Below are 15055 nucleotides of genomic sequence, written 5' to 3' on the forward strand. Positions count from 1 at the left end.
TTAAAGTGGTAAATTTTCTTAACCTTGTCTACCTCTCATTTCATTTCCTACTCCCTACAGTTATCTGGACAGGACAATACGTTCAGCAGTGGAGCAGCACCTCTTTGATGTAAACCCTTTAGAGGATCAAAGTTCGGGGGACTGTGAGTTGACCCACTGTCTGCCTTCTCCAACGGTGACGCCAACTGCGCGACAGAGACGTCGACACCAGAGAGAGCAGCAGCAGGAGGAGGGCCTGAAACACCGAGAAAGAAACAGGTATGATGGGTCTGTTGTTGGCAAGATGTTGGCAGTTGATGGTACCAGCATGAAATTAGTGGCGGTTAGTCTTTAGTAGCAACACTCAAGCGCACTGCACAAATCGTGCTCTCATTGTTTAATTTTCATCTGTGATTGTGTCCTGAAAGTCTTATTTCCTTACAATAAAAGTGAAGAAATCTGCATGTATAAAATCAATTATTTTACTCTTTTTTGACGTAAATCAATCTCAAGTATAATTTGCTTTCATGATAGTGTAGGAAACGTCCCTGTTCTTTCTTATTTCAAGAAAATTCCAATTTTTTTTTATTGGAAACATGTATATTCAATGATACAGCAACAATATACAATATACATGGGAAAGTGGTTTCAGACTTTTGGACCTCACTGTATACTGTAGCACAAAAACATGTTCTCGTCATTTTTTCAAAAACACAGAACCATTTTATCCACCCACGTTTCCAACGAACCCAAGTGGGAAACCTCTTCACATGATAATGAAATACATTAAAGGGGAACTCCACACATTACATATCAAAGTCTGTTAACAGGTGTTGGGGCTTGCCAGACCTCTGTTGTTAGCTCCTCATCTCTCGGGCTAGTGTGTTATGCGAGCGGCAACTAGCATGACATACCTGAGTGTCTGGCCGATCTGTTGGCAGTCCAGTTGCATTGTGGTTAATGTATGTGCCAGGTTTTGGCAAGGAAGAAGAATATGTGGAATAAAACAGACCATATCTCAATTTTCCCCCCTTTTTTTTACCTGTCCATCGTAAGTCCGTCAGTCTTATAGGAGAGCAATGCTAAATTGATGCGGGACTCTTTTAAGAAAAAAAAAAACTAAAAAATAAAGGAGTTAAATACTAATGTTGTACCAAGATAGTTTGATATTGCTCACTTGTTAGTACTCCACCCAGTATTGTTGTTGACCAAAAAAAAAAGCCTAGTTTATTAGATTGAGTTCAGGGAGGTGACTCAACATAAGCAATTACAGGATACCATCTCTTACAGAAGTTATCAGGGGAACCATATCTATTTAGTTTTTTATAGGTTAGCCAAAAACAGGCAGAGAATGGACACTTTTGAAATAAGTTGAATATTCTTATTGTTTCTTCAGATCTTTTTAATTTATTCTATGAAAATTAAGTTTTACGGCCTCAATAATAGACTCTTGAGCCCCTTGATACAATGAATATTTTTTGGACTGTGGTCTCTACATTTTTTACTGGTAAAGCGCAGTAAAATTCCATTCATTAGCAAAGTCTGACCTCAGCGCAATGCTCCTAATTTCAGTGGTGTTTTGGTAACGGTAAACATTTATAAGGTTTCATTCTGCATACTAAGCCCCTCCACCGAGGCATAGTACAGTCATAACAACTGGAGTCATCACAGTGAGAAGCTAATCCTTGTTGATGGAGACCTGTTGGAGTCTGAGACATCAGTGACACATGGATTAGAGAAGTGCGTTAGTCCAAAAACAGCAGAAAATGTAAATAAGAGCGTGGACAGTAAATAGACAGTAAATAGAATTAGCAGAAAAAATAAACAGCACATGAGTTGCTGCGGAAGGTATAAGTAAATGAGGTATCAGGATGACCTTGGCATTTAGTTTCCTGAAGCATTTCATCCTATATCAAGCTGATAAAAACAGACCAAAGTGTGCAGCAGAGAAAGCAAGGTGGAATGCAGATGTCTCATTTCCTCACCCCTTTCTTTTCCGACTGCAACAACAGAGCTGCGTCCGTCAGGGCAGACACCAACAAGGAGAACATCCCGTCGAGCAGTGGAAGCAGTTCAGGCAGCGTGGGGGAGGACACAGGCAGCAGCAGCGTGGACTCACCGGGAGGCCAGAGTGGTCACACTGAGAAAACCCCCAAACCTAGGGAGTCAAAACACAGCCCTAAGCTGGGCCAGCTAACCGACAACCAGGGCGCCCACACGGTGAGTCATAACACCTTTTTTCTTCATCCCCTTTTATTTTTGTGATTTGTCACCATCTTGGCAGTTTCTCTCCGACTCTTCTCTGTTATTGTGTTTATTTTACTGATTTCTTCCTCTGTTGTTTTGATTGTCTTTCCTTTCACTGTCACAGTGTGGCAATATGTATAATATTTTAGATTGTAGTGGATTCCGAAATTGCTGCCAATTTTACATAATGGAAAATAAATTTTACAACACTTTCCAAGGCTGTCATTGAAAATAGCATATGTGCATTCACAGATTTTCAACTATGATGCAGAGAGATTGTTAAAATGTTTAACTCAACTCCTTGTTGTAAGTTTGAGGATGACAGGAAGTTGTGCAGCTCCCGAATGGCTCCGTGCTATTCTCATTGTACAGTGGGTTGTAATATGCAGCATGCCACACTAATTGTTAACCACTTTGTCCAGAAGCAGTGCAGATGTATGATGATCACAATTAGCTGCCGATTTTATCCGCCGAAGAAGATCCACCAGAGAGCAACTTTGAGCTGTGGTCATGTGTGTACTCTAGACCACAATCTTCCAAGCACTGTTTTTTTTTGATTGATCAGCATTTGTATGCTGTCGAGGGGAGATTGATCAGATGCCGTACTTCTTTAAAGTAGAATGTTACTTGATCATTTATTTAACTTGTTTTTTTAAATGCTTAGAGGTTTTATTGTCTGGGTTTTACTTATAAAGTAGCTCCTACTAGGGTTGGACAATATGACTATATATACCACGAGACAGACCATGAGGTCAACAGGTAGAGATTCTGCTATGCTGTTACCAATAAGGTACCGCTTTAATATATCTGGCTGTACTAGGTGATTGCATACAAATCAATGATCAGGTCTGCTTTGTAGCAATAATTGATTTATATCAGTGTAACGAGGCACCTTGGTTTTTCAGGTATTTTGGTCACTGGATAAACAAAAAACAGATTCTCCCCTCAGGTTATTTTATCCTTACACCGTTTCTCAATTGAATTTCTAGAAAATGTACCATATCTTCATATATATCAACACTGCGATATAAAATTTTCTATACAGACTGAAATGTGACAGTATCACCAAACAATGCAAAAACTTGCTACACACATCAATTAATTAAGTAGTTGACAGACAGATAATTAATTAGAAACAATTGTTTATAACCGTTAAATCTTAAAGCAAATTTTCACTCAAAAATACTAAATATTCCCTGGTTCCAACTTGTCAAATTTGAGACTGCTGTGTGTTGCTTTGTTATATCATTGTAAATTAAATATCTTTGGGTTTGGGACTGTTGTTCAGACAAAACAGGCAATTTGAAGATGTCACTTTGGACTTCTGGAAATTACGATGGGTGTTTTTCACTATTTTATAAACCAAGTCAAACAAAAATTTCAGACCAATCAACCCCAAAATTTTCACACAATATGATACAAGATTTTATCCATGTAGCTTTCCCCTAGTGTACAAGTACAGCCAGATAAAATACTCGGTCAGCTATCTCTCACCTGCCAAGCAAATTTAAATGAGTCATACCTAACAGTGCTGCCATACAGTGAGAACTCTATACAAGGAGTGTGTGAAAAGAGTCAAAGTCACGACGAGGACATGATGTGAAGCATGTAACTATAGTAACATGACCCAATCTCTACAGACTCTTCTTCCACTATACCTTCATGTAAGCAAGCTGGATTATTATTCACACTTGGCTCCTAAATAATGTGTGCTAATGTAAAGATGAGCCGCATGGGATGCTGTCCCCCTCGACTGAGTGATGGAAATAGATCTGTTCAGTTTATACTCTCACACTCAAGGAACTGAATCTTAGACTGCCAGGCTGTCTTATTTTTTTGTTCCCCATGCCATCGCCTTATGTAACAGTATAGATGACACACGATGCCTTGACACACACATGGTTATATGTGATAGCTGGCCCAGCGTGGTGTTGTGCCGAGTGTCTGACAGCAGAGGTTTGATATTAGCGAGGGTCTGTGTCTGTGTTGGTGTGAACAGCCGTCTCTCTGAGCTGGTTATGTCAAGAGTCCCTGAAGGTAACCAGGACCTCTGAAAGCCGAATGGAGTGTTATTCCTGGTGCTATCCATTGTGAACCAACATGGAATAATACAATACAATACAATACATACATGTTCATACAGTGTTGTTTGTTCTGTGTGACCTTTTTGACAAATTTCATCCATCAGATCACTTTTATGTGTAAAATTATTCCTGCATCTATGTCAAAGATACATTATTTGCAAAGTTAATATAGTTGATACAGTTAATGCTTAAAATCTTACATCTAGCCTTTAATTGTCTTTGGCTAAATGTTTTTAGCCACGCTAGCAACATCACTACACATTCACAATGGATGACAGTGTCAGAGCCAGTCCACCACTTAAGTCTAAAATGAAACACATTGTTGGATGGCGTGCCATGAAATCTGGTGGAAAAATTAATGTTCCCCACAAGATGAACTCTAATAACTTTGACTATCTCCTGACTTTTCATCCTGCACCATCATCAGTTCAAAGTTTTATTTCATCTAACAGTTTGTTTTATGAGAAAATACCCGCAATACTATTAACATTCCAATCAGCCTCAGCTTGTCTTTGTGTTTAGTACAAATTAACAAGTGCTAGCATGCTAACACACCAAACTAAGAATAGCTAAACCATCAGACATGTCTGCTGTTGTTGATACTATTTTTTTTTCTTATGTTATTGATTTAAGTATTTATTAGGTACAGCATTTCTTTAGTTATATTTCAATAAATGCTGCTCATATCATATTTCATATAATATGAGCAAGATATAACAATAATTTTGTAAACCTCTGTTTTTGAAAAGTGCTTTACAAATGAAGATTATTTTCATCACACTATCAGCACGGCTCCAAACACTATGAAAAGTTTAAAAATGATGATGCAAGGTCCAAGATCACCTATTCAGATAAATAACATTCGAATTTTGTACGTGTGTTTCCAGCTAAAGGAATGTGTTGGTGAGACACCAGGAGAAAAGCACATGGATACATCTCAGAAAAGGTAATTCCCTCTGAGGAATTTTTAAAAATGTCGTTACAGTTGGTGAATCGCTTTTTCTCACCACTTTGACCATTTCACATAAACACACAAGTTGTAGCACTTGTAAACTAAATGTTTTACATTGATAAGCTGCTAGCTGCTCTGTCTATGTTGTTATCTTAAGACATCAGTATGGCATACTGTGATGTTTACAACATACACTTAATATAATAAATACAGGCGGAAAAGATATACATATGTATGTGTATGTATAAGCTGTGCAGCGTTTCCTGAGGCTTCTGTAAGATAAACCTCTATGTTGTGTTTGGTTTGACAGAAGCTGGTGGAAACAGTTAAAGTTTATGTACTGAACTGGTACAACTGTCTGATTTTTTCAGGAATGACATTTCAAGAAAAGATGGCCTTCCTTCTCCTCCACAGGTAGGTTCAAGTTAACAGTTCTTTTCGTGTGAGTCTCTATCTCTGTCTGTTCTCTGTCTGTCACTTTTTGGTTCAATGCTCCTCCTTCCTCTTCTTACAAAGTGGATCTTCTCTCTCATCCGTGTACTGCCAGAGAAAAATAGTCTCAGTCTCAGATTCTCGGATTGTAGGGAGATGGATGTGGAAGAAAGGGGGAGGGCTGAGTATCGAACCGCAATACTTTTTTTGCTACTGACTGAAATGTGTCTGCAGCACCAAGTTTAAAAAACTGCCCAATCTGTCAAATGCTTGCTCAGATTTAATTTTTTCTACTTATTCTTTAATCAGGCATTTCCTGGTTAGAAATGTAATATTGAAAGTTTAAGAATAGGTTATTCAGGCAAAATTCTTGTGAAGCTGCTTTTTTTTAAAGTCAAAATTTAATATATGAGAAATTTGGCGTCTTTAGTTTATATTCCTCAGCTCCACTGAACAGAATCATGCAGCACTAAAGCAATATGGTGAACCTTTTTCTAAGCAGTCCAGATGGATTTTAGTAGCAGTTCAGGCTGCAGCTCTGCCACCACCACGCTTTGCCACTGAGCAGCCATCTGGAGCTGACGTGGCGCCCCTCTGAGTGGAGGCTGGTGCAGCAGCCTCTCAGCTGCTCATTAATGCCCAGGTTACAACACGAGCATCACACAGACATGATTGTTCCCATCAGGCCTTTTTTGTCTTCCCCTGAGCGCCAGTAGGTTAGATGAGTCAATAAACTGATCCCGTCTACATGGTGACCTCATCCCCTGCAGCTGATTTTTCAAATACTGATACATAAATGATTACTTGTTGTATATCTGCTGAAAATTTGGTGTATATATTATTATTATATATATATTTATACATTATTTTGGTGATCTGGAAGAAATTATGAGGCCTGTATTTACTGCTTAACCAATCAGCAGAACAACAGAAAACTATTACTGATTAATCATTTGTTTTTATTATGTTTATTTTGTTTCACTAAACAATTATTCAGTTACTTACAAAAAAAAGTCATCTGATCAATAAATGATGAAAATAAGCATCACTTGCAGCAGTACCTGTGTTCTGAGTTGTTAAAAAGGATTTCAGGACAACCACTTACTCCGTGTAACTCAGACATTTCACTCATTTTTCTTGATTCGTGAACACACGAACCTTTTATGTTAGTGTGTTCGTGTGTTGGTGTAGTGTGCGTCTCAGTGCCAGTGTGCGTCTTGTTGTAGCTTGAGTGCATGTGTACTGACAACATACACAAGTCCTCCCTCAGAACACGTTGTACCTACAACACAGGACAACTGACAGTGAGAGGTGAGCGCTGCAGTGTTTTTAGCCAGCTCGTGTGTGCAGGTCAAGTTGGTGGTCTCAAAAGATGAGTGCAACACTGACATGTCAGTTCTAGTGGAGCTGTTTGCAGCACACTAAGTCTTTTGACGAGAAGTTGCTCCTTATGTTGCCCAGAGACACTGAGCACCAGGATTGTGAGCACACACGGTACTTTGTCTTCATTTTATGTGGAAACCAGCAGTGCATTGACATGCGTTGTCTGTGTTGGTAAACTATAATTTAGTTTTCACACAAGTGTGTGTGCATGCACATGTACTTTATATGCACATGGTTATAAAAGGTGTGGAGAGCTGAACCACACATAGATGGTGTGAAAGAGCAAAAAATAAATAAAAAGCTATCAGACAGGTAGCTTATGTCAGGCAAAAATCTTCCGCATTGCGTGTGTGCGCGTGCATGTGTGTGGTTGCGTGTGTGTGTGTGTGTGTGTGTGTGTCCAAGGTTACTTGCTTTTTTGTGCCATCTCAGCAAAATGCCCTTAAATTCCACCATGTGTTTGTTTGTACACTGTGTGCGTAAGCCCCACAAACACAGCTTAATCATTGTCTAATGCATCCCCACATCCCATCACCCACACCACACACACACACACACACACACACACAAACACACACACACACACACACACACACGCGCGCGCACACACACACACACACACACACACAGAAGCTCTATCTCACCCCTGCTTTGCACCAGCTGGACCTCTCTTGATGATGTAATCGTGGCTCAAGTGTGTTTGAGTGAACACAGCGGCTGATGTTCCACGGGACAGTGTGCATTGTGTGGATCTGTATGTGGATCTGTGTGTGTGTGTGTGTGTGTGTCTGTGTGTGTGTGTGTGTGTCTGTGTGTGAGAGAGAGAGACAGTGCATGCACGTACATTTGAACTACATGTGAACACAGCAGGATCATGGTGAGCTGTAACATCTGTGCTCCTGTTAATCCAATGTGATTCTCTTCAGAGCAGCTTGAACTGATGTTGCATTGTACTCTCTACACTGTTGCGTGACATCAACCTTTTCATCACATGATTCTGCCAATGATGAGCAGATTGAGTCTGCTAAAAGAAAGTAGGATAAACTAATCATCAAGTAAAAGTGAGGATACAGCTAAGGGGTGTTTAATCAAAATTGCCTTTAATGATTAATTTGCACATAAAAGCATTTGACAACAAAAGTGCAGCTTGATGAATACACTTTTTCACCCCTTGAGGTTCTATTATGTGATTAGATGTTGTTCAGTTGCTCTCCTCTGAGCATCTCTTACCTCTGAGACTAATAACATTAAAAAGCCCAATGAGTCCATACTTAAATTGCACGACTACCATCACTGAACAAAAAGGCACACAAAGTACAGTAGTTAACAGGGAACAAATCAAAGCTGGCCCCTAATTAACAAGCAACTAGCAAGTTTTTCTTGAATCAAAAACTTTTTGGTCCACATAAGTTACTTGAGAAGAGACTGCTTTAATGTTAATGATTGGTCTTTTAAATATCTGTGAATCTGCAAACTTAGCACTTTCAATAGGAATTATTCTTAATTAACTCTGAATAAGGGGCTAATTGGCACAAAACCAATGACTAGTCACACCTAAAAACAATATTACTTACTGTATTTTGACCTTGTAAACAGTAGTTTCTCAAAGAAAAATCCCTTAAAATCCCACTTACTGTCATTGCTAGACGGTGAGATGTAGTCGTGTGAAAAATAAAACAATGTTTGGCTGAATTTGATTTAGCTTCATCAGTTTCAGTGTCCTGGTATTGTGGATGGTGCTTCACTGTCTCATGGTTAATGAGACGCTTGAATACAATGGAGCCACCGTTAATGTTGTTATTAACAAAGTCAAAACGTCTGCTCTGAAAAAGGCCTATTGTATGATCAATTGTGGTTTATTATACCAGCAATGATGAGATTATCAACTTAAAATTATGACATTGAAGTTTTAACTATACCAATGATTACTTCATTTCTATATTTATTGTGTATTACTTATTTTTTGCCTGTCTCGTAAAGTAAAGCATCATTCCACCAAACCTGAGCGATTACAGAGAATACACCTTCTGTTCATGAACAGAGACAGATTTCTAGAAAACATCTACCAATCATATTCAGAAAACATTTATTAATCTTCATATCTTATATCTCCAGGTGTCATAGTTTTTGCCCTCACAGATACATTAGACCTGATTTGTTCATCATGCACACTCCGTTTTTGGAATGTAACCAAGTACATTTACTCCACTTCTGTACTTAAGTACAATTTAAGATACTTGTACTTCACTTGACTATTCCAATTTTATGCTACCTTATACTTCTACAGCACTATATTCCAGAGGGAAACATTGTACATTTTACATGCATGTGCATTTTTGACAACTATAGTTACTTGTTACTAGTTACTAATGAGATTTTAAAAAAAAAGTTCTATCAAAAAAATATATAATGAAATCAAAATAGGATGCATTGTTTCCCAAAAGTACTTTTATCTCAAAGTACTTCAAAAGACAAATCTTGACAATATTAAAATGCTGCTTTTTATGTTAATAGTTCAGTAGTAGTGATAATGATAACAATGATAACACTGTCAAAGTGGCCATTCTGCAAACGTATGTACTTTTACTTTTATATTTGACACTTAACTTTTGCTAATTGTACTTCTGTATTTTTACTTCAATGTTTAATGTAAACTTTGATGTAAGACTTTTAATTGTAATGTAGTATTTTTTTTTTTATTGTAGTGTCAATACTTTTACTTAAGTAAAAGATCTCAATACTTCTTCCACTGCCGCTCATACCTTCATAATAGCTCTGATATTTGTGTATCTTTTTATGAGGCGTTAATGCTATGTTTGTTTGTTTGTTTGTGTGCGCACTGGGTCCAGACGCTGACACAACTGAACATGTCGTTCCTGTAAATGTTGTTTAAAGGATTATATGTGTCTGTGTGTGTGTGTGGATCTTGATTGTGGATTGAGTGAGCTGGTGCAAAATGTACTTGTTCATGGGGGGGGCTGGGGGGCTGGGGGGCTGGGGGGGGGGGGTCACTGAAAACAGTGACCGTAAGTGCTGCTTAAGGGAAATTTCTGCTGTTAGGCGGTCACAGTCCGCACATTCTCTCTGGGAACTAATGCCACTTTGTATCCTCTGTGATCTACGTCACATCAGAGTTATTTCCCGTGTAACAGCTGAGGAGACTTGATAACTCCCTGTTTTTGTCCTTGTGCCCTCCACTTCAGCACAAGAACACAAACACCTGAGACTAATTTATATAAACCTGCCAACAACAACAACAACTTAGTATCATTAACATCATTAAAAACACAAATCAAGGGCTGTTGTAACCAGATTCAACTGCAATGCACTGTTAGGCGACTGGGGCATTTATGAGGTCTAGTAACAGTGTGTCTTGATCTGTTTTTCCTAAAAATAGCTTGGTCCCACGCCCAAACAGAGGAAATGGGACCCCATGGGCTTAGTGCTAAGTGATCCATGGACACGTTCTAAATACATGATCAGTGGTGTATGTTGCTTCCCCAAATTATTTACGTTATACTAGTATTTGATTACACAGCGCTGATCGTGGGTAAGCAAAGTATAGTATGAGAAAAAGTTTGTGATAGAAGGAGAGAGAGGGGAAGCTGGTGGATGATGGGTAAAAATGGAAGAAGTAATGAGGTGCTGGAGGAGGAGGTTTGCATGTAGTGTTTCTGCTCGCAGCTAAATGTTTGTCTGCAGAGATGGGCAGATAGGGAGAGAAAAATCACCCAGTCAGAATATGTGTCCTGGCTCACAATCTGTCGCTTTTCTTTTTTTTTTTTTTTTTTCCCCACCTCCCTCCCTCCCTCCCTCCCTTCCTCTCTAACACCCCTCCACCCCTCCCTTCTTCTCTTTCTGCTATGGAACAAACAAGTCCAGCAGCACTCGGGTGGAGAATATATGCATGTCAGAGAGAAAGCAAGGAGGGCTACTGTAGGAATAAGAGAGGAAGGGAGGGAAGGAGGGGTGTGGGATTCCAGTGGGTGAAAGAGGAGGTGGAGCCAATCCACTCCTGCTCTCTCGTACACAGCCAAAGACAGATGGGCGGATGTTTTGGCCAGCCAAGTCAGCCAATCGCGAGCAGGGACCAGCCCCCTCTGTTAGGGCAGGGCCAGTCTGAGGGAGTGTGTGGCTCAACTTAAAGAGTGTGTTCACAGGCTGGTCATCATTGTTGAGAGCTCTTTTCTTTTCTCTCATGGTTGTGCAGACGTTAAGGATGAAGATTCAGGAGTCGCCCTACACTTGTGACACGGGGAGGGTCAGCGGCGGAGAGGTGCGAGGCTCGGACACGGACTGCGAGAAGACCAGCTGCGAGGACGTTCCCCGGCTGGACCTGACAGCACTGACCGAGGACAACAACTGGGGAGGTGAGGCTGGAGGCCATCTTAATGTTGTTTTCAGGCTTAGTTTTTTCTTACATGCAACGCTTCAAATGGGTCTAATACTATCTGCAATACACATCTTTTTATACGAACACACATGCCCAGACAACCCACTCACTGTCCTCCACCCAGCTCTGCACATGGGTGTCTGGGTAGCAGCTGCACACCTTCTGCTGCCTCTCCTCCTCCTCCTCCTCCTGATGCAGCTCCTTCTGCCTCTCCTGCAGGATTTAATTGTAAAAGATCCTCTTAAGTTCTTTAGCGACCTATATCTGGAGGAGAAACACTGGCGATGTGCTTGTTTGCTCGGTTGGTAAGATGAGGCAGCACTGCAGGCAGTTTTTGTTGGAGACCACATGGGAACCTTGAGTCTTTTATTCATCTCACAAGAGAAAATATGAAGGTGCAGCTTGGTTTAGAGCTCCTCCTGTGGCTTTATTGAAAGAGTCAACAGTGAGTTTTTACCAGGATGTATCACTTACTTGGCAATTTATGTGTCTGAATTGTTTCCAGACTCGGCTGCTGCTGTAATTCCCGGTCTAAATCAATCATTAAAGGGGAATGTTGATAACAGTGTACCAGTCAACCAGCTGTAGAAACTTGGCTTGCATTTGGAAAGGTTATTGAGTCTGGCTTAAGTTTTCAGACTCGTGCTCCATTTAAATAGTGGGGTTACATTTTTCTGAACAGCTCATGTTTGCTCTGTCTCTCCAGGAATGGTGATGGTGATGTTTGCGCATGTGCATTTGATACCACATTTGCACAAGATCAAATTTAAATGCAACTAATGAAGTATGTCCACTTAATTTATTGATGCTGGCTTATCAACTGCCACTACTAATGCAGAGTTTGCAGAAATAGCCATGAGCATTGCATTATTCATATGTCTATTCCAACTCCATTTTGCTGTGAGACCTCCTTTGAGCCTGTTATTAATGCCTTTGTTTATGCAGTGTTGCAGTTGGTTTAGAAAGGAAATCATGCACAATCGCCGAGAACTGAGACTCTGATTGTTTTTTTAGGACATTGCAACACAACGGAGGTGGGTGGAGGTTTCAGTACTAAGCAGTGAAAGCCAAGGTTTTTGCTGCACTGTACTGGAATGATAACCAACAGGTTCATTGCTACAATCAAGTACAGTTAAAGGGCATGTTGCAGCATGAATTGACATCTTTCCGCTGCAAACGTTGGTCTTCGCTCCCGTCATCGCCACTGTTTCCTGTTTGATGTGGCAGTCAGAGCAAAATTGTACCATGCAATAAATCTCTCAGTTTCAATCTTCAACCCCATATTTGGAGCATTCGCGGGCGATTATATGTTTTGTGGAGCTCTCTAGTGGCCAAATATGATACATGAAAAACGGCAGAGGTTTGTGAGAGGCTGTTGTTGCTGTGCAGAGTTTGCCGCATGCCAGAAGTCAGGTCAAGTACTGAAATATTGCATCTGAACTAACAAACTGTCACTTTAATCTGCATAAACATGTGGTGTTTGTTGTTTAAGCTCTGTCAGTCTAGGCTCATGGTGCGTCTGATTTCGTGTGCTTGTAATTTGAATGTAATTTGCATTGATGGAGGATATGTGGGAGGTTAGCTGTTTGTTCAGGAAATCTACAATCCAGGTAGCTGTTTTACGCTGACATCTACACTTTCTATTAGATCACTTGCTTCTTGTTATTTTTTTCTTGGCTTTTCAGCTTTTCTTAAACCTCCTTCCTGCACATTCTGTCCTGAATACATAGTCAGTCATGGCAGCGTGGACATCACAGGGAGCCACCATCATTGGCTGCGACATGCCGTTCAGACATACAGTATCTCTTCTAGGTGCCTTTCAAGCGTGAGGACGAGCAGGGCTTGCCATAGCACGAACTGTAGTTGTGTAAATGTATTGTGCAAAGTTGAACTTGATTTTTTTTTTTTTTTTTTCCTTTTTTTTTCCTTTTTCTTTTTTTCTCTGTGAAGCTGGCATGTTTATTCTTCAGTAAAGAAAGCCAAAGAGGGATTTATGTTCTGGCAAAATCAGCCAAGCTGAATCAGCAGTTAATAAAGCAATACAATGGTTGTAAGTACGGTTAGGGGATGTGTGCATACTGTACAGAACGTGTTAGACTGTACAAATGGGCATGCGAGTGGATGAGGCCAATAGGCAGTGGTGTCAGACCTTTGTCCCAGTACACTTTGTGCCAGCGCCTGTCATGGTGACCTGATATTTGCGGCTACTCTGTCCTTGTCTGTGTGCCAGCAATGTTGGAAAGACATTAATACGCATTTGAACAGGAAGAGACACAGATCTGAAGCTCATACATCTTGTGAGTTAATTAGGGAAATGCGTTATTTTTAAATACCACATTTATTGCTGTAAGAAGGCTGCATGCTGGTCCTTTGTGTTACTTCTATTTCATTTTCATTCCTTCATCTTGTTCTTCTCCTTCTCTTCTCCCCTTTTTTCTTCTTTTGTGCCTCCAGATTCTCCGTTCTTTAACACCCCTTACCTTGATTTCAAAAGCATTTTCCATCCAAGTTGTTGTGATGGTAAGTGTTATGTTACATCACTGTCAGTGCTGACTTGCTTTGCTGCAAATAAAATGAGAGAAAAAGAGAAAGAAAGAGAGAGAAAAGGCTTTCTGAATGACCTTCTCCTCTGCATAGTAACATGCTTGAATGATCTGGAACATTGTGGCTGAGCGTCACACACACAACAACCTTTAGTGAAAAGGCAAACTGGCATGTTTTTTGTTTCATTAGTCTAGTTAATCCCGAACCATCAGCGAGCAGTTGATTTAAAGGATTAATTTTAAATGCCATGGAGCTATACTGGCCGGCTACACTGCACTGCACTCTGAGCTAGATAATAGACCTCAAAGGAAGAGAATCTGGGTGATTGAGAGTTTCACCTGCCGCTGTGAGCAAGCTGTAACAAGCCAGGGAGTTACTACTTGAGGAACTGCACGTACCTAGAAGTACAGGAGGACCCCCGGGAGTCCGAAGCTGGAATTTGAGCTAAGTCGCTTCTTGTACGCCCAAACTCACCCCAGCTAAGAAAAATATGTATGTGCAGTCTTAGACTGGGTGTGCATATTTTCATGGGTGCTTTCTGACACTATGAATGTTTACACTGACGGTTGGTTTCCTTCAGAGCTTGTTTTCATTCCCTCTGTCTCATCTCCCTGTGAAGCTGCTCCTCAGTATATTTCTAGAGTCCACTGACACCTGATGTTACGGGTCTCTCCTTTTCCATGAAATCTACATTATTTCTCCTGCTGAGTTTTCATGTATTGGCAGTTTCTATAGAGTTTTCCCTCCTTATTATAACGGTGAACTCTCTCAAACAACCTGATATTTCTCTGTCTAGTCCTTCTCTCATTCACACGTGCTTGAAAAGAAACATCAGTGTGGTTTATCTCTCACCATGCCGAGTGGAAACTAAAACACAAACTCATCACCGTACCTTTCAACAGGGGTCACACCCTGACATTATCCCACAGAGGGCCAGGCTTTATTAATAGCCCAGGGATTGCCAGGGGTATCTGCATGACTATTTCCACCAGACATTATTGCCAGAGTGGAGACTGTAACCAGGGGGTGAACAGAGAGAGG

At 40.4% G+C, this 15055-nt stretch overlaps 1 protein-coding gene across 4 annotated transcripts in view; it reads left to right on the forward strand.

The window, feature by feature from the left end:
* Positions 1-15055, forward strand: part of fam13a (family with sequence similarity 13 member A) — a 53784-nt gene that overhangs the window by 30225 nt on the left and 8504 nt on the right. For 2 of the 4 annotated variants that reach the window (XM_040145258.1, XM_040145260.1), the window contains exons 10-15: positions 61-258; positions 1992-2199; positions 5198-5256; positions 5634-5676; positions 11288-11447; positions 13925-13990. In XM_040145258.1, coding sequence (XP_040001192.1) covers positions 61-258; positions 1992-2199; positions 5198-5256; positions 5634-5676; positions 11288-11447; positions 13925-13990 — 734 coding nt within the window. The remainder of the gene's footprint in view (positions 1-60; positions 259-1991; positions 2200-5197; positions 5257-5633; positions 5677-11287; positions 11448-13924; positions 13991-15055) is intronic. The other 2 variants (XM_040145259.1, XM_040145261.1) reach the window with 1 other exon arrangement.

Source organism: Xiphias gladius, chromosome 15, assembly GCF_016859285.1.
Source record: "Xiphias gladius isolate SHS-SW01 ecotype Sanya breed wild chromosome 15, ASM1685928v1, whole genome shotgun sequence".
NCBI lineage: Eukaryota > Metazoa > Chordata > Actinopteri > Istiophoriformes > Xiphiidae > Xiphias > Xiphias gladius.